Raw genomic sequence first — 25494 nt, forward strand, 5'->3', positions numbered from 1 at the left:
CGTATTCTTTCGCTACACTCCCTTTCTAGTTTCTGTCTAAGTGCTAGTTTGCGTGCTTTTTTATTTTTTCGGATAAATGTATAAGATCCGTAACACGTGTATTAGTCCACGAATTAACTTTCGGGCTGACATTCAGATAGTCTTAGCTTGCACCAAAGCAACAAGTGTAGTACGCTTCTTTGTTAAATGTTCGCTTGTATTGACGCTTATTTGATTTCGTCACTTTCTCCATCATTAGATTTGGTCAGGGAGGCTCTAGTTCCTCTGCGGCTAACTTTTCCTGGTAATTTTCTTTTCTGTTAGCACTTAAAAACATATTCAACAGAGTTCATGATGACACTACACACGAAAGCCGAATTCTTCACTGTAAACAACCAACTCCTAACACAAACAGCTGTTTGCGGAAATGATTAAAATTTATGTAGTTATGTCAACTAATATGGTCACTTGACTATAATACAACTGAGGCGCTGAGAACAATAAGGGCCTGAACCACATTGTCGCCGATCCCGTGTTCAAGTGAATGTCAGAGGAAGGAGTGAGATAGCTTTTCGTGAATGTTCACATGTACAATATGGGCCAACAGCACAGATAAACCTGACTCACCATAAGATCTATAGATGTCAGAAGCATGAATAAATGATACAAACTCACAAGCGATGCTGATGTGCTTTGCGCCCTTACGGTTCTCGCCTCCTAAAAAGGGTTACTGTATGATAAACCCAAGACTTTAATACACTACTGGCCATTGAAATTGCTACACCACGAAGATGACGTGCTACAGACGCGAATTTTAACCGAAAGGAAGAAGATACTGTGATACGCAAATGATCAGCTTTTCAGAGCATTCACACAAGGTTGCCGCCGGTGGCGACACCTACAGCGTACTGACATGAGGAAAGTTTCCAATCGATTTCTCATACACAAACAGCAGTTGACCGGCGTTGCCTGGTGAAACGTTGTTGTGATGCCTCGTGTAAGGAGTAGAAATGCGTACCATCACGTTTCCGACTTTTATAAAGGTCGTATTGTAGCCTATCGCGATTGCGGTTTATTGTATCGCGACACTGCTGCTCGCGTTGGTCGAGATCCAATGACTGTTAGCAGGATGTGGAATCGGTGGTATCAGGAGGGTAATACGGAACGCCGTGCTGGATCCCAACGGTCTCGTATCACTAGCAGTCGAGATGACAGGCATCTTATTCGCGTGGCTGTAACGGATCGTGCAGCACGCCTCGATCCCTGAGTCAACAGATGGGGACGTTTGGAAGACAACAACTATCTACACGAACAGTTCGACGACGTTTGCAGCAGCATGGACTATCAGCTCGGAGGCAATGGCTGCGGTTACCCTTGACGCTGCATCACAGACAGGAGCGCCTGCGATGGTGTAGCCAACGACGAGCCTGGGTACACGATGGCAAAACATCATTTTTTCGGATGATTCCAGGTTCTGTTTACAGCATCATGATGGTCGCATCCGTGTTTGGCGACATCGCGGTGAACGCACATTGGAAGTTTGTATTTGTCATTGCCATACTAGCGTATCACCCGGCGTGATGGTATGGGGTAGCATTGGTTACACATCTCGGTCACCTCTTGTCCGCATTGACAGCACTTTGAACAGTGGACATTACATTTCAGATGTGTTACGACCCGTGGCTCTACCCTTCATTCGATCCCTGCGAAACACTACATTTCAGCAGGATAATGCACGACCGCATGTTGAAGGTCCTGTACGGGCCTTTCTGGACACAGAAAATGTTCGACTGCTGCCCTGGCCAGCACATTCTCCAAATCTCTCACCAATTGAAAACGTCTGGTCAATGGTGACCGAGCAACTGGCTCATCACAATACGCCAGTCACTACTCTTCATGAACTGTGGTATCGTGTTGAAGCTGCATGGCAGCTATACCTGTAAACGCCATCCAAGCTCTGTTTGACTCAATGCCCAGGTGTATCAAGGCCGTTTTTATGGTCAGAAGTGGTTGTTCTGGGTGCTGATTCCTCAGGACCTATGCACCCAAGTTGCGTGAAAATGTAATCACATGTCAGTTCTAGTATAATATATTTGTCCAATGAATACCCATTTATCATCTGCATTTCTTCTTGGTGTAGCAATTTTAATGGCCAGTAGTGTATATTGTAACTCATTCACAAACCAAAAAACTAGGCTTCTTAATCAGTATAACTATAACATATACTGATGCCCGATCTAATTTTACTGTATAGTGAGTGAATTGACATATCTGAAGCATGTGTTACCATCTAGCGCGATTTATGTCAGGCGAACAGGGATAAAAGTCTGCTGCAACGTGGTACCACCTAGTTGCATTCACATAAACTTGCAGTATAGTGCTAAGAATTAGCTGTGCGCGTTGTGAACTGTGCACATTGTTATCAAATCTATATGTATTTGACCCATAAGGTAGTGATGTCACGCCAGTTGCGCATGCGCAAAAGTTCGTTCAGATGCGCACAATTGAAGATGTGCTCGCGACGCTGATGCCAAGTTTCAGGAAAAGTAATACCTAGCGCGGTAGATTTAGTGCCATATATTTGAGATAGTGGCATCTATGTTACGTTTAATACCATTTGAAGAAAAATAACTGATAAATCCGCAGGGCATCAAAAGCTAGGGTCCTCACGTACTCTTGTGCTCTTACACAGCAGCCGTCACTGATTGGAACCCTTCGCCTCTTCCGAATTTCTTCAATCTCAAAGCTGTAAGTAACTGCACAGACGGATGTTGGACCGAAAAACTGTTCCATATTCTAACGGCAAGCTCGCTCAGGGTTAATCCTAAGACACTTTGGACGGCTGTGGACATCCAGCAGCATTCCATAAACGTTTTAGGAGGCTCTAGATTAAAAGTCTGGTGACGCTAATCGTCAGGAACCACAGATTTCTTGCTTGGTTCACACATTTTGTAGCACTACAGTCACGAATTGCGTAATTATATGAAGGAACCATGCATATCTGACAGTGTTAGCAATCTAAGAAAGGTGTTGAAGATTGAGAGTATTTGTCTGCTGCATTCACGTTGTTGGTTGCTGACATAGAGTTCTTGCGTCACGTTAGCAGTTGGGAAGTGCAGACGTATTGGCACATTGAGTGATAGTTGAAGTGAGCCGAGTTGGTAGTGTAAGGGAAATAAAGCACCAGGCAGGACCTCTGCGGCAGCTAATAAAATGGATGACGTGCAATGCAGCCCACGCACCGGACCGCTGCGACAACCAGCTGGCTCCGCGCTGCCATTGTGAGGAGGCTGTCTCGTGGAGAACACATGTGGCTGCTTTCAGTCTCTGTGCACTTCTCGAGGTATTCACACATTCCTTGCATCCTGAACCAAATGCCCGTTTCCGACAGCTGGTAGGACCTCAGGGCATTTTCAGTTCTGGAGGGACGTATAATATGTCTTCAAATTTATAGATATTCTGGTACCGAGTGCCGCGGATTTCGAATCCACGCTAGACGGCATGGAACTCGATGACCACTAGAAGTCGCTGCAGCAGTCACACCGTAAGCCATGGATGTATGCGCTCCTGGCCCTGAGACTAATATGAGGGAGCCACTGTGGAACACGTGGCCTCAGTGGCCAATAGCGACATATCCTGTCTGTATTTAGGCGGCTGCATCTCACTCAGCGAGGCCAAGACCCAGGCGATCATTGTAGACAAAACCACCCCTTCCTTCCATCTCCTCGATTTATAACTCACTATCTATGGCCGTCCTATCAACCTCACCCCCACCCTCACGCATCTTGGTGTCCCCCCTGACTGTCGCCTCTCCTGGACCCCTCCATCTCCGGACGATCCAAGCCAAGGCACTCTCCCGACTATGCCTCCTCAAGCTCCTTTCTGGCTGCACATGGGGTCTGGACCCCTCCACCGTCCTCCACACCTATAAATCCCTCATCCGCCCTATCCTCTGCTATACCCATACTGCCTGGATCACCGCCCCTACAAATCCTTTCAAATCCTGGAACACCATGTGCTCCACCTCACCTATTGCATCTGCCTCCCCCCCTCCATGTGGATCCTGTATGACTTAATTCCGTTCCCACACCTCCTCCTTTTCCTCGAACGGATACAGATCCTTTACACCTCCCGCAAATTTGATCCCCCTTGTCTCTCCCATCCTTTCCCACTCCCGTCTGCTGCCGCACCTGTACTCCCACATCCCACCCGCTCTCCATCTCTCCACACTCCATACCCTTGCCCAAGGTGGCTTGCGTCAACTCCCCCTCCCTGATGATGCCCTCATCCCCTCCATCTACCCCTCCTACCAACTTTGATCCTCCCCTGCCCCCCCCCCTGTATTTTTCCTCCAGGGCACTCTCTCTGCCTTCTCTCCTTCCTTCCTCCCTCCCTCCCCTCCCCCCAGGCTTCCACAACACCCCTACCCTCTCCCCTCCTCTTCCCTTCTCCTCTTCCACTGGCATCAACACCCCCCTCCTCTCCCTCCTATCCGCACCTCTTCCCTTTGGAAGGTCACTGGCTTTGTGCATGAACAATGCATCTTCGTGCACCAGGGATCGTTGCCAGTGCACGTGTGTGTCTTCGTGTCAGTGCTTCAGCGTTTCTCCGTTTGTACTCCTCCGTTCACGTGTGTAAACTCGTTTTTCCCCGTTGTGTTTAGTGAAGAACGTTTTTTATTCAAACGGTGCGCCAGTGAATGGTTTCATTTATTTTGCTATGTCTGTCCACCATGTTTGTTTTTCCGTCTTTCTGTTTCCTGTCTCTGTTCACTGTGGCCGAAGAGCGGCATACATAGGCTGCTGCCGGCCTACCTTTGTTGTAAAGGTTTCAAAATAAGAATAAAAAAAAAACTCAGCGAGGCAATCTGGTATTTGCGTTTATCCAGTTGACATCTCGCTTACAGACATCGTGTTTATGTTGCGTGTGCTTACTTCTCGTTAATGAGTGGGCGTTGTTTTGATTTCATGTGGTTGTCTCTTGTGACCCCGTTGCTTAATACTTTGCTGTTGATCTCGGTGTCTTGCTCGGTTGTCTGTCATCGTGCCTGTCCTTCCATTCCCGTTCGTCCGTCTTGTTCGTTCGCGGGCCGCTACTGTTGGTCGCGCCGCGTTTTCGTTAGCGGCAACCTCGCGACAGTTCCTTTCGCGATTACAACAGATATCTCTTTCTGGTGCATTAATTTGTGAGACACAGCATGCAATTATTGTTGCAATTGCAAATTTTTCCCGAACATCCACTAGGCGATGAAAAATTCTCCATTCTCCATTTATATGCCAGAGTGCCAAAAATACATTTTTTTACTGTTAAACTCCTTTCGCAATAAGGACGCATTAAGTTTTCAGATATACCAAATGCCTTGTCTCCGACAATGACGCACGTCGTCAATACTCCCTTGTTTGATATGTGGCTTTTTCCGGTATTTGTAAATTTTTACTACCGAGACTTGCAAAACTGATTGCATAAAAATAGATGAGGCACTATATTTTCCGCATGCTCAAACACCTATGTAAGTTAACTTATAATCCGCAGTGCATAAAGCAAGTAAAATAATAGAAAATAATTTTTACAATTATAATACAGTACCTTATAAGAAAAAAGGCATTAACACATTCCACGTCCATGGTGCTTGGCTGATCGGCCACGACTGACCGTCAGCTGGCTGCCTAAACTGGCCATTGCGGCTGCCCAGAGCATTATAGACTGTCCACCTGTAAGCAGTTTTGTATATCATTTGCAACGCTGTAAATCACGTAAAGCTGTGCTCAACTTCAAGGATGGTTTCAGCACTGCAGTGCTTTTCTAGGCATGGCAATGTGCCCTTGACTTCCTCCCACGCCTGAACAAACTTCTACAGTCAATTGGAGTGGGATCTACATTTAGACACACACTACGAAACATGGTGCAACCTGACGTGGCATTGTTGTTGCTGTTATAGGTGAAAGAAGCGATGATAACAGAGATCGAAGCCGAAGCCTAAGTTTTGTGGTCTGTAACTTAAACTACTGAGCCACAAGGGCTCATTTCTGGACAAGCCATTAATAAGTCATTTATGAAACAGATACTCAATTGAGCCAAGGGAACAAATACTTATTCTGTACAAGAAGTAAACAAAGAAAATACTGTGGCATTATATGTATAGGTTATTTAATTTACAGATAATTTGTTGGCGAGTAAATTTGTTTGAACGATCTACTCATTCGAATAATTATCCAGATAGAAGCTATTCGAATAATACCCACCCTTTTCACCACTACACAAACACTACTTTTCTCTTTCTGTTCACATTATCAAATGTAACTAGTCTTGCTAGACTATGGTGTTGCTGGATTGAAGATTTTCTGTTAATTATAAACACAGTTGACAAATATAGTCTTTTGTCACAGTCCTCAACACAAATCTTTTTAATTCCTTATGTTCAAAATATGTTTAAATGGCAGTGCGATTTTAGCAGCTGACTGAAAGCGAGCATTAATTCATTGGCTATTATTTCTCGGGAATATACAGCTCCAAAACTGAAACGATGGCCTTCAATAACATTCTACATTCGATTATAACTTTAATTTTCTTTATACCGTGGTAACGCTTGGTCACTCTCGGGTACACAGCACAAATTCTCCATAGAAAATACAGAAAATCGACAGCTAAAGATAAATTCTAATTGTAAATGTGTCTGGTCGCTTGCTGGGCCCATTAGTACCGCTAAGTTGTATCGAAGCTGTTCTGATAGAGTCTACGTTTCCTTACCCACGTGGCAAGGGCATGCGGCTGTTGTCCATCACTCCGTGAGTGACCGCAGCGTGGTACCAAGTGACTGAATTTCCAGCCTCGTGCTTCCGCTTGCGGGTGCATAATGAGTGATGTAGACGAGTGCTAAGCACACGTGTTTGTCACGTGGGTGCCGTGCTCTGGAACTGAATGGGAGGGGTGGCAGTGACTGGGTGATGTATTTAGAGATGTGGTCATATCATGTCTGTATTTAAGATTATACTAAATCGTCTATTAATTTTAGAAGTGTGTAGCTTGCCATGTTTGTATCATCATTTGGGAGGTGTCTTTTCTATTGCGAATGTGTTAGTTTTCTTTTAGAGTGAGGAAATATTGTTTGTTGTTTATCTTTGCGATTTCCATTTCTGTGTGTCTTGTGGCAATTTTATATTAAGATTGGTGTAAGTGTTCAGCCAAAGCTGAATGATTTATCAAATGAAAATATTTGGTTCCAGAGAAATTTTAAGGTCTCAAACATCTATTATGTATTTATACAGACGGAAGCGATGAATAAACATTTGTGTCAAGGCTGCACTTCAAACCCAGGTCCCCTGCTCACTATAGGAGACATGGGTTAGCATCATACCCTTGGCAGAAATTTTCATTCGTCGCTTCAGGCTGCATATATACATCGTGAATGATCTGTCCTGTACTTCCATATTCCTACATGCTCTTCATATCTTGTGTCAAACATTCTCTTGGCTTGACCTATGTGTTACATTTCACTTGATCTATTCCAATTTATAATAAAGCTCTGTTATTTTTATTGCCTTTGGCAAGTTCTTTCAATTGACATGTTGGTATGGTGAATTATTTTTATGCCTTTTCTCTGAAAATATTATACTTTCTGTGTGTGTGTTTGTAGTTGCGTATCATTGTATACCATCTTTTGTTTTCTATTTCTTTCTCACTCTGTGTTGCTCCTGTTACTGTCTCTTGTAATTAGTTTGTGTGGAATTCTGCCTTGTGTTGATGATATCTGGTTTTTGCTCTTTTCTGTTTCTTAATTTTATTGTTTCACTTTGTCACTAAGTTTTCTTTGTATCCATTGTTTGTGTCTGTTTTTGTTGATTTTGGCTCCAGAGTTTGTGCTCTATTTAGTCGTTCTTGTGACTATTTGTATAATGATATTCATTTCCCTTTTTGGCGGTTTATGATTTTTTCTGGGATGTTTATTGTTTCTCTTACTGGTATTTTAGAATAAATGTTTCCTACATCAAACAAAAGGAGGATGGTCATGTCTGAAACCTGAATGTCTTATATGTATTTAATCAATGGTATAATGTTTTTCTTTGTAGGTCTACCCTTTAGTAATTTTGTGATAATATTTTCAGCAATTTTTGGAACCACTAATAAGCTAAGTAACTGCATTCAATATTACAAATTTACTTAATAGTAGTATTGTAACTTGTAAAATTTCACAGGTGTCAGTGTTATGTATTTGAATGATAATATGTCTGTTATAGATGTTTTTTAGTTTTGCCACCAAATTAAAGATAAGTAGTGGGGCAACATATCTCATGTCCCTGAGAAGATATTTTCAGCCTATTTTACCATAATGCCTGATTTATACAAATGTATTGGTGAAATCCTTTATTAAATAGAAAAGACATGTAAATAAATAGGATGTGTTACATTTTGACAAAATGTAGTCGCAATCATTCCTCATCATAATTCAGTAAAAGATTACATTTGTCTGTCATTTGTAGTTCACACATTAGTTCTATGCTTGCATAAGCTTAACAGCTTTAATTAGTTGGAAGCATACATTCTTTGCTCCACCTTTGTACACCTTTTTCACTTACTGGTAGTCCCTGAGTCGATCAGATCCTCATTTTCATAATTCAGCGTCCAGAAAAACCAACAGCCAAGTCACGTAGTGGAGGGAAAAAAGCTGAGTTCATTAAGCGAGATAGATCTGATGGTTACAGTTTTTCTCATTTATGGCTGAAAAGCACTGATTTTAACAACTTTAAAGATTTATGTTAGTATTACAAATGTAGCAGAACATTTAACCTACTTTCACCGAAATTGCCAATGCTGATGTGATGATTACCATTTTTGCGTTTGGACAGGTGGAAGAATAACTAACAGTCTGGAATATTGTGTTGACAGTTCTCAGCAATACGTGCGAAATGTTTCATTATGCTTTTGTAAGATAGATATCCCTTTCTATTCACAATGTCCAGCTTTTACACAAAAGAAGGATTTATGTTTTATGACTGTTGCTTAATGCGTTAGATCTACAGATACCGCTACAATAATTGTCAAGATAAAAAACATAATTATTGAAATCACTGGTAATGAGTTCGATGTTAACATTGTCATCTCAAAGTCTTCATCATTCATCAAGCTTTAGATTTCAGTATCAACACACACTGCTGGAACAAAATTAATTCAGCTCGAAAGATGACGTCGATTTTTACCCCATGACACCTGATGGATAGCAGATGCAGGGATAAGGGTTTCAGCGTCGACCGCCAATAGATAGCGTAGTGGCATAGCTACTGGAGTGCCATTTGTATCTACCCTTTAATAGGGGATGCTCACAGCCAGAAGGCTCAATGTGGTGCAAGCGTGTGAAGCGAGTAGGCAACCATATCATGGACATGCACTCATGCTTACTACAGCCAACTCAGTAGGTTTGAAAAAGATCAAATTGTGCCCTTCTGAATCGTAGGATGGACCTTTCGGAGAATAGCCACACAAGTTGGACGTGCTGCGTCAGTTGGCAATGATGGTGGTATAAGTGGTCATGTGAGCATTCTCACACATGTAGACAAGGTTCTGGACGTCCACGCATCACAGACGCACGCCAGGATCGTCGTATTGTAAGGAAAGCAGTGACAGATCTTACAGCTGCCACAGTGTGGATAAGACAGCTTGTGAATCCAGACATGACAACACGAACTGTTGCGAACCAGTTACTACCACTGGGACTACGGGCATGCATACCTCTAGCCTGTTTTATACTCACGCCACAGCTCGACTGGTGCTGTCAGAGAATCATTTGGAAGATGGAATGGCATGCCTTGGTCTTCAGCGATAAAAGCAGATTCTGTCTACATGCAAGCGTTGGTCTTTGCGCGTACGACATAGACCTGGTTAGTGATGTCTAATGAGTTGCATTCGTCCAAGGCACACTGGTTCCACTCCAGGCCTTATCGTCTGGAGTGCGATGACCTAAAACTCTCCATCACCTTTGGTGTTTCTGGAAGAGACACTAACTAGCGCTCGATATGTGCAGAATGTTCTTTGGACCTGTTATTTCGCTGTTCTTGCAACAGGAAGGTGACGTGTTTTTCCAACAGGATATTGCTCGCCCACACGCTGCTTGTGAAACTCAACGCACTCTGCAAGACATACAGCAGCTTCTCTGCGCAGCACGATCTCGAGACTTGTCTCAAATCAGGCATGTGTGAGATGCGATGGCACGAGAGGTCACTCGTGTGACTTACCAACCAACAACTCTTACAGAACTTCGTGAACAGTCGAGCGGCGTGGCATAACGTATCCGAGGACAGTATTTGACTTCTGTACAAAAGACTGGATGCCAGAATCAGCGCTTGCATTTGCACCCATTGAGGCCACACAACGTACTGAGATGGGTGTTCCAACGTTATCTGATATGGTACCCAGAACCACTTGTGTTACTGATCTGTAGATGTAAACATTTCTTGTACTCCATATACATGTTGCAACAATAAATCTGTAGTTAATTGGAAACCTCTAAATGGATGTACAAATTTTTTTTCTGGAAACGTGTTTTTACGAGATAGCTACGCAAAGAACCTTCTCATTCAATTCGTAACATTTAGACACAAATAAATATTCTCAAATAAGAGGCCATTGCAATCTGCTTGGTAAATATGCAACTCCTTAGCAAATTCGCTGACTTCATTTCGGAAAATGTGTTCGCAAATATTTTCGAATTTTCATAACAACTTTATCTTTGTGGTCCACTCCACAACCGGAGTGGTCAGTGCACTGGACTCTTAATGTGGAGGACTCAGAATCGATTCTCTGTACCGGCGGGGGGGGGGGGGGGGTAGAACTGGAACACGTTACACTCAGTCTCGTGATGCCAACTCAGGAGATGCTTGAATGAGAATTGGGGTCTCCAAGGTCTGCAAAGCTGACAATAGCTGAAAGAGTGGAGTACCCCTTCGTACCACATCCATATGACACTACATGGCAGAGAATGACACGATGGCTGGTCTTCAGGGCTTCATCATGGAGATTAGTTAAATTTCATAATTTTTTTAGCTGTGTGCCGAAATATTACTTCTTTTCAAATATGTTTTACTGCAACCAAATGCTGCACAATATTTAACCATTGTAACCAAGAAAACTTTAATAACTATGTCACTATTAGTATAAAGATAAATTGAACAGTATTGCAGAAGTCTCCAGCAAATGGATGCCTTTACTAGTCAACTGATCAAGACGTTGTATTCAATATAATGATGTCATTAGCGGTCTATATTATCTGTGTCAACTTCCACCTTCCTTTAATAGTCCATGCCTCTGACTTTACACAGATACTTTCTCTGTGAGCACACCACTCATGCAGCGGAAAATATATATCTACAAGACTTACATACAATAGAAAATATATAACACTTACATTACTTACAAGGGAATATTCCCAGATGTAAATAAACAATCTTGATGAAACTTGGCAGATATGTAGAAGGTGCAAAACAATGCAATATGTATTTTTTGTGCATAATTTCAATTTCTTAAGGGGTAAAACACACTGTGAGAGGAAATTTGGCATGTTAGGTTGAGAGGTAATATCTTCAAAATGATGATATATCGAGATTTTTTTCAGTTAAATGTTGATATGCAATTAAAGTTCTTGAAAACTGTGTTATCTGCTTACATAATGGTTTCAAATTTTGCCAAATACCCCACTACCATTAATTAATTTCAAAAAATGATAATTTTTTTGCAACATAAATTAAATATGCTTTTAAGTCACATATATCATTGTGTAATAAAGTTGGTTTCTGAAATAGAATTTTTGGAAAATAAGTTATACAAAATGTACTGTCAAGGTATTTTCAACATATGTAATTGAAACAGGAAGTTGCAAAAGGGACAAAGTAACAATATAGCAAACATGAAGAAAACAACAAAAAACTGTTTCCTAAGACTCATGGTTTAATTCTTTGCACATATGGTGGTATTTCATGTGGTATAGGACCAGTGGAGTAGTACTGCTGTTCATTTGTAGTATTTTTTATTTATTTATATAATATTTTGAATTATTAAAAATGTAGGAGTTGGTACCTTTTGCAAGTGAAGATAAATTTATAGTGAGTTTATTACTTGTGATACATATTTGTGGCAATATTTATTGCAAATATTATGAATATTCTTTACAAAAAAGATTCCTTTCGATTTGTATTGAAAAGTAATACACTAAAAGTATTCGTTTGGATAAAAAAACAGAAATATGAAGTTTCCAAGAACATTCATTCTGTGACTGACCAATCTAGTAGTTACTCATTCTAATATCTTCCAGCTTGGTTTTTTAATGGAAACTTTTCTACTCATCTTGGTCCTGTTTTTTGCCAGTGCAACCGCTTGATTTTTCCCTGGAAGGCGAAGATGAAAGATATGACTCGCTAGTCATGTGTTTTAATAGTTCCTTTGAGATCAGATGTGTATTGAAATTGGTTGCATTTGGAAATAGCTAAATGTTCCATTCTACTTCTTGGCACCTCCCTTTTTACTGTTTCTAAAGAGATAGCTGTTTTCTTAATACAGTAGAAGACCAGCTTTTAAAGTCAATGATGTCTTCTGTTACAATCATGACTGCCATGAAATTTTTTTTGCGGAAGAGTTCACAATAATTTCCAAATAGTCCTTCATAGTGGATATTCTGTCAATATTTTTGTGGCTCTTTTTACTACTGAAAAGTTCCTGTCACATGGAAGGTATGGCTGCCCTCGAATGGGAAAATATTTGACGTTTTGAGGATTTTCTCAAAACGATAAGTGTCTGTCAAAAATAACGAAGACCTTGCAACTATATTATTTCTGTTCTGAAAAAAATGTACTTCCTTAATGTCAGGTCCCATACTTGAATTTTTGTACTATAACAGGAAGGAACATACCTCATTCGATCCTTTCTGAGCCTTTCCTTCATGGTATACATAAAAGACGGATTTACCACTTATTAAGTCATAGATATTAACCACATTTACCTATAACTATCGTACATAAAATATTTCCTGCACTGGTATATGTGGCAACGACAGACTCTGCATATAATCCATGACAATTCTGCTACAGTATTGTCCTTTTCACCCATCTTTCTTACCACTGTTGTATGTCTGTGAAATTTCTCTGCTCATCTCAGGTATACTATTTTCTCTGCCACAGCAACCCTCTTTGAAATTTCATTTAACCTAGAGTTTGTAATTTTCACAGACAGATCTTCACACCTGCAACATGTATTTCATCGAGAATATCTCAAAGTAGCGAAAACTTTTCTCTGAAATATTTTGTATAGTAATTATATGACAGTTTTGAATCTGGCTATTTTACATTAAAAACTTCATAGAGCTTGAACACATTTAATCTGGTATCTAAATAATACTTCTCCCTGCCAGAATAATGAGGTTCATGCACATAAAATGAATTTATACGGTTATTTATCCTTTGACGTTCATCTGCAGGCATTTCTTTCGAGTTACTGTGTTTCACACTAGCATCCTTCGGTGCTTTTCCTGGCAATAGTAATGCAGAAAGCTATTTGAGACGTTTTACGGTAATTCCATGTAATTTCACAAATGCTTCAAGGCACACATTTACTTTTATGCCCTCATTAAGAACATTAAAGGTTAAATAATTTGCTTTCATTGATCTTTCACCATTTGAGGACGTCTGTGCTTTATGGATACAGTATTGCTTCTGTTAACACTTGTAGGTATATATCTTGTTTGTTGTTTACATGCTGTATTACTCCTATTTGCTGATATTCAGTAAAATACTTATAGCAATGTTTCTTGCAACTGAAAATGAAAGTATATCTACACAACTCACCAAGCCACATAAAATATCACGTAAATAAGATGTGTTTTGTAAAGCATTGAAAAATAATATAATAACCTCTGCAAGTAAATGCCTGGAGATCCAGATGTCGCTGTACGATCTTCCTTTGCTTTGTGATTTTTGTGGGCTAAACGTTTAATTTTAGCTTCCTTAATGGTGTTGCTCTTAGACAGGTCCTTGTTGACCACTCCTCTTCTCTTTTTTGCTACACTTTCATCCATTACTTTGCTATGTCTTCAAACAACAATGCAATCCTCACAATGTAAATAAAACCAAGAAAGCAGTGACACCAACTGTGACGATGTATTATTCTACCATTCGATAATATTGTTTCTTTAGCAAAAGACACCAAGTCCTGGACGTGGCGTCTTTTGCCGGTTCAAGGGGGACTTTCATGTCATTGTGGCATATACACTCATGTTCAGAAAAAAACAGAACACCTTAAACGACTAGAGATAGAACATTCATATTTACAGTGCATGTACATAAGTGTTTCCTGCAGAAATGATAGGTCTTTCAGTCACCTTGGTTCAGCATGTGTCCTGTTGCCTAGTAGGCAAAGAATACTCCATGGGACCTGATAATTTGTTCCATAAAGCGCGAATGGCGTCCTGTGTTATAGACATCCATGCTGCATTCACCTGCTTCCAAAGTTCATCTGTGGTGGTTGGCATTATGTCTCCATGCTCCACCCATCCTTTCATCATATCCCACACATTTTCGATTTGGGATGTGATCTGGCAGTTCAGAAGAGATGACTGACATCCTGTGACACCAAGGAGACATGTGTTCGTGCAGCAACATACAGTCATGTATTGTCTTGCTGAAAAATGACGTCTGGGGTGTTTTGCAGAAAAAGTATGGCTACAGGTCACAGAACGTCATTCATGTAGGTCACACTGGCCTCAGTGCCCTGGACATTCATCAACTGTGGTATGTGTTTGTACCCAATAGCACACCACACCATAAGGCCTTGAGTTGGCACTGTATGTCTTGTGCGAATGCAGTCACCATGATGCAGCTCCCCCATCTATGGCGGACCAATATGCGGCCATCATTTTCAAACAAACGGAACCTGGATTCATCCAAAAATACTATCTAATGACATTCCTTTCCCAAGTGATGTCGTTCCATACACCATTGCCGTCTAGTATGTTTCCACACATTTGTCAAAGGTAGGTGGGGAAGTGGACGATTTGTACTTAACCCACACAATAATAAACGACCACGGACTGTCACTCCTCATAGTGTACCATGTGTCACACAGTTCCACCATTGCGCTTGAGCTGAGGAGGACTCAGATTTGTCGTGCAATGCCGTTCGGATGAGGTGTCGATCTTCTCAGGGGGTGGTCTGGATGGTACGATCTGACCTAACTCGCCATTTTCTACAGTCTTCCGTGAATCATTCTGCACACACCTGTTGCACTGCCGAAACACGTCGTCTCACAGGAGCAGCAATTTCCCGGATGGATGCATCACATTCTCTCATGGCAATAATGCGCCCTCCTCCAAAATCATTGGCTTGATGGTATAGTTTGCGCATACATCTGCGAGGCAGCCTGCACATCTGCTCAAGTTACACGGTTCCAATATTTTCGGTTCATAGCGACAACGAGAGCTGCAGGCACATTTTACCGATAGATGGTGTTACACCCCATATCGATGTTGAACTTGTACCTGCGGGCCGATATGGTTGAAATCCTAAACATTTCTACAGAAAATACTAATGTAAATGTCCTGTGAATATGAACATTTATCTCTAGTCGTTCAAGGTGTTCTGTTATTTTTTTTCTGAACATGAATGTAGAATATATGAGACTTTGATCCATTTGCTACTAAATCCTACAAATGACATCTAAAGAATCAGAAAGTATTAAAAGCTTATTCTTGTCAAAAGGTGGACTTGATCCCTTTTGGAAGTTCTTGATTCAATTAAAATATCTAAATATTCATTATTATTGTAATGATTTACTTTAATTATATTTGTATTATGTTTTCAGTAGTTACTTTACATTTTAAATTCATGTTCTTGTTATTTTATAGTTCACCATTTCACATATGCGTATTTTGTTAACTGAAAATAATATGTAACGAATTATTATGCTAAAAATCAATACAATACTGACATTCTGTGTACAAATACTTGAAACATAACAATTTTTTTATATCATGCATGTAAAATGAACAAAATTTCTTCACTTAATATACGTGTTGGAGATATAATCTACAACAAAATTCAGCAGTTTTTCACATTCTCAGAGGCGATCCTCTAAATACCCGGATTTGTATCATGCATATTTCAGTACATTTATTAAGCCTTGGTGAAGAAAACTGATTACCTACTAGTGATTGCAGGTTGATTATATTGTTTCTCAAGTGAAGATTAACATTATAATCGTTCAAGAGACTAGATCTGAAAATCTTCTCATGAAGTTCTTCCAACATCAATAGCCATATGTGGCTCAACAGCTATACTTGTGCCGTCAAGCCCTTTGGGGTCAACAGATGAAGAAGTTCCTTTTCATTGTCGATGATCTACACGTTTCTTTCACATTGACCACCCCCAAGAATCTAACAATAATACAGATTTTTCTCTCCCACTTTGAAATGAAACATCATTCAAATACCTTTTCACAGGGTCAGAAATTTCTTAATCAGATTTAGATGCTGTCACAATGACATTTGGGCTTTCAAAAGAGAGTCTCGAATTCTCGGGCCAAATTCACAATTAGTTTCTTCTAAAACTATGAAAAACTGAGTGGTCGGTGTGAGAAAGCCGTTTTGAGTGTTGTAACCAAGGACAAGAAACTTGTTCATCTGGTAATTCCAAAGAGCCTGATGGCACAGGTGCTGTCATGGGACATATATGTCTCTTGATGCTGAAAGAACTTTCTGAGGAGATTTTCAGATCTGATTCTGTTGAATGGTTATGATGTCAATCTCCAATTGAGAAAAATATAATAAAGCTGTAGCCGGTTCTCGTTGACAAGCCTTACCAGTGTTCTGAGATATGCCTGATCCAAATCAGGATGTTTAGATGATCATCAGCAACATTTTTAAATACTGTTGATTTTGTTGTACATTGCATTCTCCATCATGTATTTTACATGAAGAAATTTCTTTCTTTTTATGTGCATGGTCTAAAAAAGGTTATGTTTTAAGCACAACATTGCCAGTAATCATTAATGTAACGATTGTGTATCATAATAATGTTACTCATTATTTTCATTAATAAAATACATGTACATGAAGTGATTTACAAAAATCTAAAAACATAAATGGAAAATGGTAAATAACCATTCAAAGTATAAAAACAAATATAAGTAAAATAAATAAATAGAATCATAAGGAATGTTTAGATATTTTAATAAGGTATATTGAAGACACTCAGCCAGCACACTGAGCACAGCTTATGTTCCAAAAATGGTATTCCAGAAACCAGATTTATTACACATTGATGTATGTGGCTTGAAAGCTTGTTTAATTTATGTTGTAACAAAGTTTTCATTTTTCAAAATTAATTAATAGTCAGGGTATTTTGCAAAATTGCAGGTTATTAGAACAGTTGATTATATAGCTCTCAAGAATGTAATTACTATCAACTTTTACATAAAAGCATTTCTTTACATCATCATTTTAAAGATATTTCCTCTAAATCTAAAATATCAAATTAACTTTTGAAATATGTTTTTTCCTTAAAACTGAAACTGGCCACAAACAAGAAAATACATATTGCATTATTTTGTCCCCTCAGCACACTGCTACATTTCATCAAAATCTTTATTTTTTTGCCTGTGAAAAACTTCCCTTGTCAGCTACAAATTTACATATTTTTGTTAACATAGATAATAGTAATGAAAGGAAAAGAAAAACAGGTGCAGCAACAATAAGAGACCAGTTTTTGGAATCTGTTGAGGGGTGTGCAGGCAAGCTCCATACGAAATTCTGCCATCAGTTTCTAGAATATTGCAGTCACTGCATGCTGCAGTACCACAGTCTACCATAATGGTGAGCTAGCTTTCAAAATGCTGTAGCACAACGCTATACTTCTTTAGTGAGCTACATGCCAGAGGTGGGCTCGTGTCACAACATAGCTGGTCAGAGCAACTACAAATACTTGCCCCTCAGCCCTTAGCAGCACTTGTATTTGTACAACAACTCGTTCTGGCACTTCTGATTGTAACTGACCTCAAGACAGTCTCCAAACAGTTGTAGGAACAATGTGGGGCCAAAGAGTTTCAACTTTGCCTAATGGTGCCATGAGCTATCCCCTGCCCTGCAAGCCACCACTTTATGTGACGGTTCCATGGCACGAGCTGGAGCCAAATGAAGACCACTTCTAGGTGTCTTCATCTGGCACTCTGGGTGACACAACTGAGACACTGACAACAGCTTCTGTACAGAAGTCTTTCAGAATAAACAATTTTAACACTGAATGAACTTTCTTGTTTCTGCTCTGCCATGGTATTGGTAAAACACAACCCACAGTTCCTGTACACGCCCCTCTGGGGTACATGCATCCATTGTGGCTGATAGTGGTGTCAGCATTGCTGATACCCTTACAATGTGAAGAAGGTTTCATCACAGCTCATGCTTAAACTGGCCCCTCTACTATTGTTTTTATATTTTAGTGCTCTCAAATATATGGATACCACATATAGAAGAAACTGTACTACAGACTGTACATCAGTATGTGTCAATGAGGACTGTTAACTGCATGGGGATTAGCAGTAACCATCAAAAGAAAACGACCCTTCTTTTAGTTAATCTGCAGTTGTAGCGATGTAAGTTTTGATATAGCGACAGGCTTTGGTAGTACAGACCATTTCAAAAACTGCAAATTTAGAGATTCACAGTAGAGTAAAACATGGCCTTCTCCATTTTTTAAAATCTTTCCAGTTCATCCAAAGTTCGTTTTATCGTGTGCTTTGGTAATACGTGTGACTTGACTGCCTGTACTGGCCACACCACAACAGGGATTTTTTATTGATTTTCGTAGCTGGCTACAGCTGCCAGCAGATATAGCTAGGGGGAAATGCTCAGTTATATGCTGTTGTTAAAGCGTTTCCAGGTTTCAGTGATTATAGTCGTGCACAAGTATGAAGGCAGCTGCGTGGTGCGTTCTCCGCAGGAGAATGTTTTGTGAGGTAGCCAGTGTGCTCTGTCTCTGTCCTACACCTCACACTCCAGTTGTTGTCTACCCTGGTTACTGGCAATGCTAAGGTAAACACTCCTGGTAAACTACCACTGTTGGTTTTGAACATAATAATTGTCAAATTTGATTTGTGATTCTCATAATCATAAACCCTTACCATGTCTAAACTAAAACGAGAATCAACACACACACTGTATCACACGCTGCAGAATGACGCTATCGGCGGAAGCGTCACGTGATGCACTACTGCGTGAAGTTGCACACATCCCGATCACCCACCTTCTTACATGGGCTCCACTATAAGTGCGACAGGTGGCACAGCAACGTGGGAAGCGACGACGCTCGTTAGGCGCAGACTGAGGGAACCAAAGATCATTAGCGGATAAGACGTAACAAAATGCGGGAAACGTGACTGTGTAAAGCATATTGTATCGTCAAGAAATACGTATGAAAGACTGCCTTTGCTTTATGGTACCAGTATGTTCTCCAGAGTTAATTTGCTGTTAATTGAACAAAGCAAAAGGGTACTAGGACGATTACACAGGCCAACGATGAAAAAACTTTTTTGCTGAAAATATCTTATTCTTACGTTTTTTAGGGTGGGAAATCCAAATGTGATACATAAAAAACTGTATCAGCCCTGTTTCTTCACATTTCACAGTTAAAATTGTTAAATTAAGCGAATTTTTAAATAATTTAACAGCTTTTATGTAGTTAAAATAATATAAAAAGGAGGTGTAATGAATGTAGATGACGTTGGTAGCACTGCTGAAAAACATTTGCTGGCAAAAAAAGATGGATTCTATTTTTTTTGTTAATAGATGGTGTTTTGTTTACTGTCAACCTAACCTCACTTTCCCATTTTCTGTACACGTGCTCAGTGCAATGTCTAATCGTAGCTGTAAAACTGTGCTGACAGTTTTTGTTATATTTGTGGTGAATTTGTGATTAAAGAAACACTAAAGAAACATTACAGACTTTGTGAAAAAGGTTTATCTATCATACTTTGGATCTAAACTTGGTGATCAAGATAAATCTTGGAGGCCACATAAGGTATGCTATGTGTGTGTTGAAGATCTGAGAAAATGGTCCAAAAAGGAGGAAAAAGCCTCAGATTTTCTGTTCCAATGATATGGAGGCAGCCAAGAAATCATTCCGATGATTGCTACGTTTGCAGTGTTGACATTACTGGTCATAGTTCGAAAAACAAGAAGGTAATAAGCTACCATAACCTTTCATCTGCCATCCAACCAGTAGGGCATGGTGTAGATTTGCCGATTCCTGAGCCACCAGATGATTTAAATTCTATTCCTACAGAAGTATTTTCTGATGTACAGTGTGATTTAGATGAACCAGATGATGATGAATTCCATTGTAATACAGAAAGCCTAGAGCCCAAACTGTTTACTCAGACCGAGCTTACAGATTTTCTTAGGGATCTGGACTAAATGAAAGAAAAAGTTGAATTGCTTGGCTCTAGATTAAAAGAAAAGAACTTATTTGCAGTTGGAGCCAGCATACACATGTATCGAAATAGAGAGCAGCAATTTTCCAAGTTTTTTCAACAAGAAGGTGATTTAGTGTACAGCTCAGATATTTGTGGTCTGATGAATGAGTTTGGTATTAAATACAAAAAGGAAGACTGGAGGCTGTTTATTGGTTCATCCAAAACTAGTTTAAAGGCTGTTTTATTACAAAATGGTAACATATGTGCATCTATACCTGTTGGACATTCTGTACATATGAAAGAAAGCTATGAAAACTATAAATAGTGCTAGATAAAATAGGCTATTCTGTTCATGGTTGGATGATATGTGGCGATCTAAAAGTATCATGCATGTTCCTTGGTCATCAAGGTGGCTTTACCAAATTTCTATGTTTCTTGTGTGAATGGAACAGTAGGGCTAGGGATCAACACTGATGTAGAAAGAACTGGCCTGTGGGGTAGTCTTTAAAACCTGGTGACAAGTACATTCTACAGAAAAACCTTGTAGATCCAGAAAACGTACTCCTACCACCTCTACATATAAAGTGAGGCCTAATGAAACAGTTTGTAAAGGCTTTGACTAAAGATAGACCATGTTTTAAGTATCTCTGCCAAAAGTTTCCACACCTTACATAAGCTAAACTAAAAGAAGGCATCTTTGTCGGACCTGACATTAAATAATTGATGTTTGATGTAAAATTTGAATCCACAATGACCTTAAATGAGAAAGAAGCATGGATATCATTCAAGAAAGTCGTTACAAAGTTCTTAGAACATCAAAAAGATGCAGAATATGTTTCTATTATAGCTTCAATGTTAAAGAAGTTTAAAAATTAGGATGTTTAATGAGCCTGAAAGTTCACTTTTTGAACAGTCACCTTGATTACTTCCCAGACAATACAGGAGATGTTAGTGAGGAGTAAGGAGAGTGGTTTCACCAGGACATTAAAGTGATGAATAAACTCTACCAAGTCCACTGGAACACCAACATGATGGGGGACTACTGTTGGTCACTTCACCGAGAAGTTCAGCAAGTGACTCATCGCAGAAAAAGCTGCACAAGAAGCTTCAAAGAAAGAGGAGAAAGAAAATATAAACGAATTGCAGCTGATAAGTGAAACCTCTGTTAATGAATATCATTGTTTTAAGTTGCTTACTGTAAATAGAAACTAAGTTTATGTCGTAACAAAGCGTTTCATTAATTTCCCCGTTTACCAGATAGCATAGGATTTTTATACTATATAATAAATAGCATATTGCTCGAAAACTATGGATAATAAAAAAAGTAATTCTAGATTTGGATTCAGTCATAAAAATCTGTAAAGATCAGCTATCAAAGTAAAAAAAGTTTTTTAAAAAAAATTTCGTTGGGCTGTGTTATGAACAGAGACAAAATAGCAGAATGTTTTAGGTTCCTGTACATTAGTATCGTCGATCGGAAGGCAGTTAAAGGTGGACTATCAGGAAGTTTGAGCACTTTTCTGTGAGTAACTAATTTTCAGAGTCAGAATGGCTGATATTTCTGATATTGTACTCAGATCATATTTAGTACTTTTCAGAGGGCAGTTAGTTCATATCGTTAAAGCAGATTACAAAGACGGATGAGGTCTTGGTGTTCTTTAGCTATTTAAAGCACATAGCATTCCAAAGTGTCGAATTTGCTTTATAAAAGGACTGAAACACTGCCATCTTTAGGAGTTTATTTCATGCAACCCTACAAGCGTCAGCAACCTGCACTTTCTCTGAACAATAGGACATCGAGCTATAACATAATGTACAGAGGATGTGCTGCCCTCCATCTCCTGTTCAGATTCGTTATTGCGGCTATGCAGATAGCTTGCCTTTAGTTACAAATAACGTCCACTGCAGGCCACATTGTCTGTGCTATAAGGTGGATAGGTAGGAATATAACAATTCCTTTCATATACATTTATCGTGCATAAGTTGCAGAGGCACCTTTTGTGTATAAATTACCAGTCCATATTTACAGAATCCATACCAAAACAACTAAAAAAGTTACAGTAGTAACTTTGTTGAAAAAATCACAGGAATTTTTTAAAAATAAACTTTTTCTGGTATAATTTTAGGTAGTTTTCTTACAATTCTCTTTACCACAGATATTTCACAAATGACTACATGTTGTTATTAGACGTTATAATACTTGCTGAAATGAACGATAATTTTAATTTTAGATTAAGAGATAAATACAAGTTAATAAATAGAAAGAGACTTTTAATATTTCAGCTATGCTTTTTCTCATAATATTATAGTAAATTTTGTTTGAAATTAACAGATTTGATGATTGCCAGTGGCCAAAAATTGTCATTTGTGAATGATAAAAAATTAAAGTTTATAATATTCGCTATCTAGACTGTACACTATCATGAAATTTGCTTTTTTATTTTATTTTATTTTTTAACTTTAGTGCCAACCTAGAGTCAGTCCTTGAATTTAGATTGTCTCATCCTGCTCTTCCTGAGACTTTTCGGCCACACAATCTGTAGCTCTCTTCCAGGTCTAGCCAATGAGACAAACAATTTTTAACATTTGCTGACAAGTTAACATGATGTTCAAGATCAGGAACTTGACCTTCTGCAGACAATGCGCCTACTGACAGAGCCATCCAAGACTCATGAGCTTCAGCACTGTCAGTAACTCAAGCCTACTCTAAAAATTTCACACTAGATCTTCTGCTTCCATCGTTGAATTAGCATCCTAACAGAAAGGGTATCTCTAGAATAGCTCATTTGGAAAGTACGTCAAACATGAAAGGCAGGGTTCTGTGTTCGAGGCCCAGTCTGACACAGAGTTTATTTTCTATGTTGAAGTCTCAAAACAGTGCATTGTCCACAGCAGGATGTAAGATTCATTTTGAAACAAATTTTACAACGAGCCCACAGTGCCGTTTGGCTTTTTCGCTGCTGTGTGTTACAAGAGAAGTCTTTCATAAAACAGCAGGCTCCTTACTACTCATTACATTGTTTTGCATTTAACTGTTGCCCTCTCTTATCGTTCGATACCATTGTATACTCTGAAGCCAATGTAATGAAGCAACTAAAAAGGTGAGTACAAACAGAAGCCTTGTTGAGTGTTACGCCTGTTTACAGCCTACTGCGGTTAAGGAGCGAGGGAGTGCTCAATCGTCTGCTGTGGAACTCATGTTGGGTGGATGGCACACAGCGCCAGCAGCAGCAGTCCACGCCGATGGTAGGTGCGAGGCAGGTCGCTCCAGCACTTGTGGTGCTGGCAGCTGCTGGAATGGCGGCCCTATGCCTGCTGGTGCTGGAGAATGCCTGCTGTAGGAGGGGCGCAAAAGTAGTCCGTGCTGCAGGTGGATATGAAGGGAGTGGCTCCAGTGTTGGCAGCCGCTGCTCTGTCCACCCTGTGCCTACTGCTGTCATGTACTAATAGAATACAGTTACCACCATGTTCTTTTATTCAGCATGTGGTTTGTAGCTTTCTCAGCATGGCATTAAAGTAATGATACAACTACTCTCCTCTTTAGATGTACACATCCAGCATCTTACACATGTGCCTCTGAAACAAGTCATGCAATTGAGAGGTCGCCTATCTGATGATGGAGCATAACTTATGCCAAACTTTTTGACTTCATCGTTCTGTTAGACAAAATGTATTCCTTGTTGAATAAATTTTTTAGTAATAATTTCAAAACATAGGATAGTCTCAAAATTTCCATGCATTTCTTTCATCGTTAGCAGAGTTTAAGAAATGCGTATTACATGTGGCTACCAACAAGCTGCTTCTATACTCCGAAAAATTTAGATGCCATGTCGAAAGCAAAAGTAACCATGTGCATTGTAGGACATTCCAGCTCTTTCATTGTTGTTTCTAACAGCTCACATATTACTGCGACGTCGGCATAGTAATATAGTGGTTACTTGCTTGTCGTAAGGAAGTTGCAAGCCATAACCACCTTAACGTTCTTACGTAGACCAAGCATCACATCAAATCGTAACACGCACGATTATCAACGTTCAATTTGTACAAGGGGAGGACATATACGTTTTCAAGAGTTTGAGGCAGTGCCATTCTAGAAACGGAGCTAAATCTACCACCTCTTCTAAAATCACCAGACTACCTCCCACTTTTGGAGTGTTAAAGACAGAACAAAGGATACTTCAGTCGTTTCAAATAATAATTGCATGCTCTAATACGAATCGCATTTTGTAGCAGTTTCCGTTCTATTGTCTTACGATTGGTTGTTTCAGCTGCTACATCAAGTTATTCGTTTAGTTTCGTGATTTACATTAACATATTTGGTTTCGCCTTGACGAGTTTCGTGCTGAAACGGGAGTCACATGAGTATTTATACATTGTAAATGCTGCCACCTCAGATTCACTGGTCGTCAAAAGAGGAAACAGAAGAAATCTAAAATCAATCGAAGAAATTTAGCTGTGCTCTTGTGTTGATGACCATGCACGCAAAGGTCCAACAATCGCTAGAAGAATTTGTGTAATGCTTGCGAATGTACGGATAAAAATGGAGTAGTTGACGCTTTCGCTGTCTGTAGGAGTTTGGCCCTAGCTAGCGAGTATGCGCATCGCTGCCTCTGTTCTCTACGCTGTCTTGGAAGACAGCTTAGGAAGACGCTTGCTGCTGTGGCCGCAGTGAGAAGCAAATTGTCCGGTGTTGTTTTAACAACGCAAGCACATTGTCGTGCTCTGCGCCCCACAGCATGGGAAAAAAGACTATGCAGGAGACACTTGCTGCCATGAGGAGGCCATCGGTTGTGCGACTCACTGAATCTACTGACCAGGTCAAGCAGAACCGAGAAGACCAGTCGCAGCCTATCACCCCTTTGTATGTCAAATGCAGAGGCGGATGGGCAGTGGTGTTCAACTGAATGACGAGCTGCATCAAGATAGAGGTGGTCTATGAGTCTGCTGATTCAGACTCGCTGATATGCGTTCTGGCAGCGAATGTGGCCGACCACAGGGCGATCAAGAGCATTGAGGCCGCCCATACAGCTTAAGCGCCTCCAGCGCATAAGAAGACGCCTTCCCCTGAAAGGATGACTG

At 39.9% G+C, this 25494-nt stretch overlaps 1 protein-coding gene across 1 annotated transcript in view; it reads left to right on the forward strand.

The window, feature by feature from the left end:
- LOC126484967 (probable glutamate receptor) overlaps nucleotides 1-23862 on the forward strand; it is a 115434-nt gene extending 91572 nt beyond the window's left edge. The window contains exon 6 of the mRNA XM_050108569.1: nucleotides 23562-23862. Coding sequence (XP_049964526.1) covers nucleotides 23562-23862 — 301 coding nt within the window. The remainder of the gene's footprint in view (nucleotides 1-23561) is intronic.
- Nucleotides 23863-25494: the final 1632 nt, after the last annotated feature.

The sequence above is a fragment of the Schistocerca serialis genome, chromosome 6, assembly GCF_023864345.2.
Source record: "Schistocerca serialis cubense isolate TAMUIC-IGC-003099 chromosome 6, iqSchSeri2.2, whole genome shotgun sequence".
NCBI classification, from domain to species: Eukaryota; Metazoa; Arthropoda; class Insecta; order Orthoptera; family Acrididae; genus Schistocerca; species Schistocerca serialis.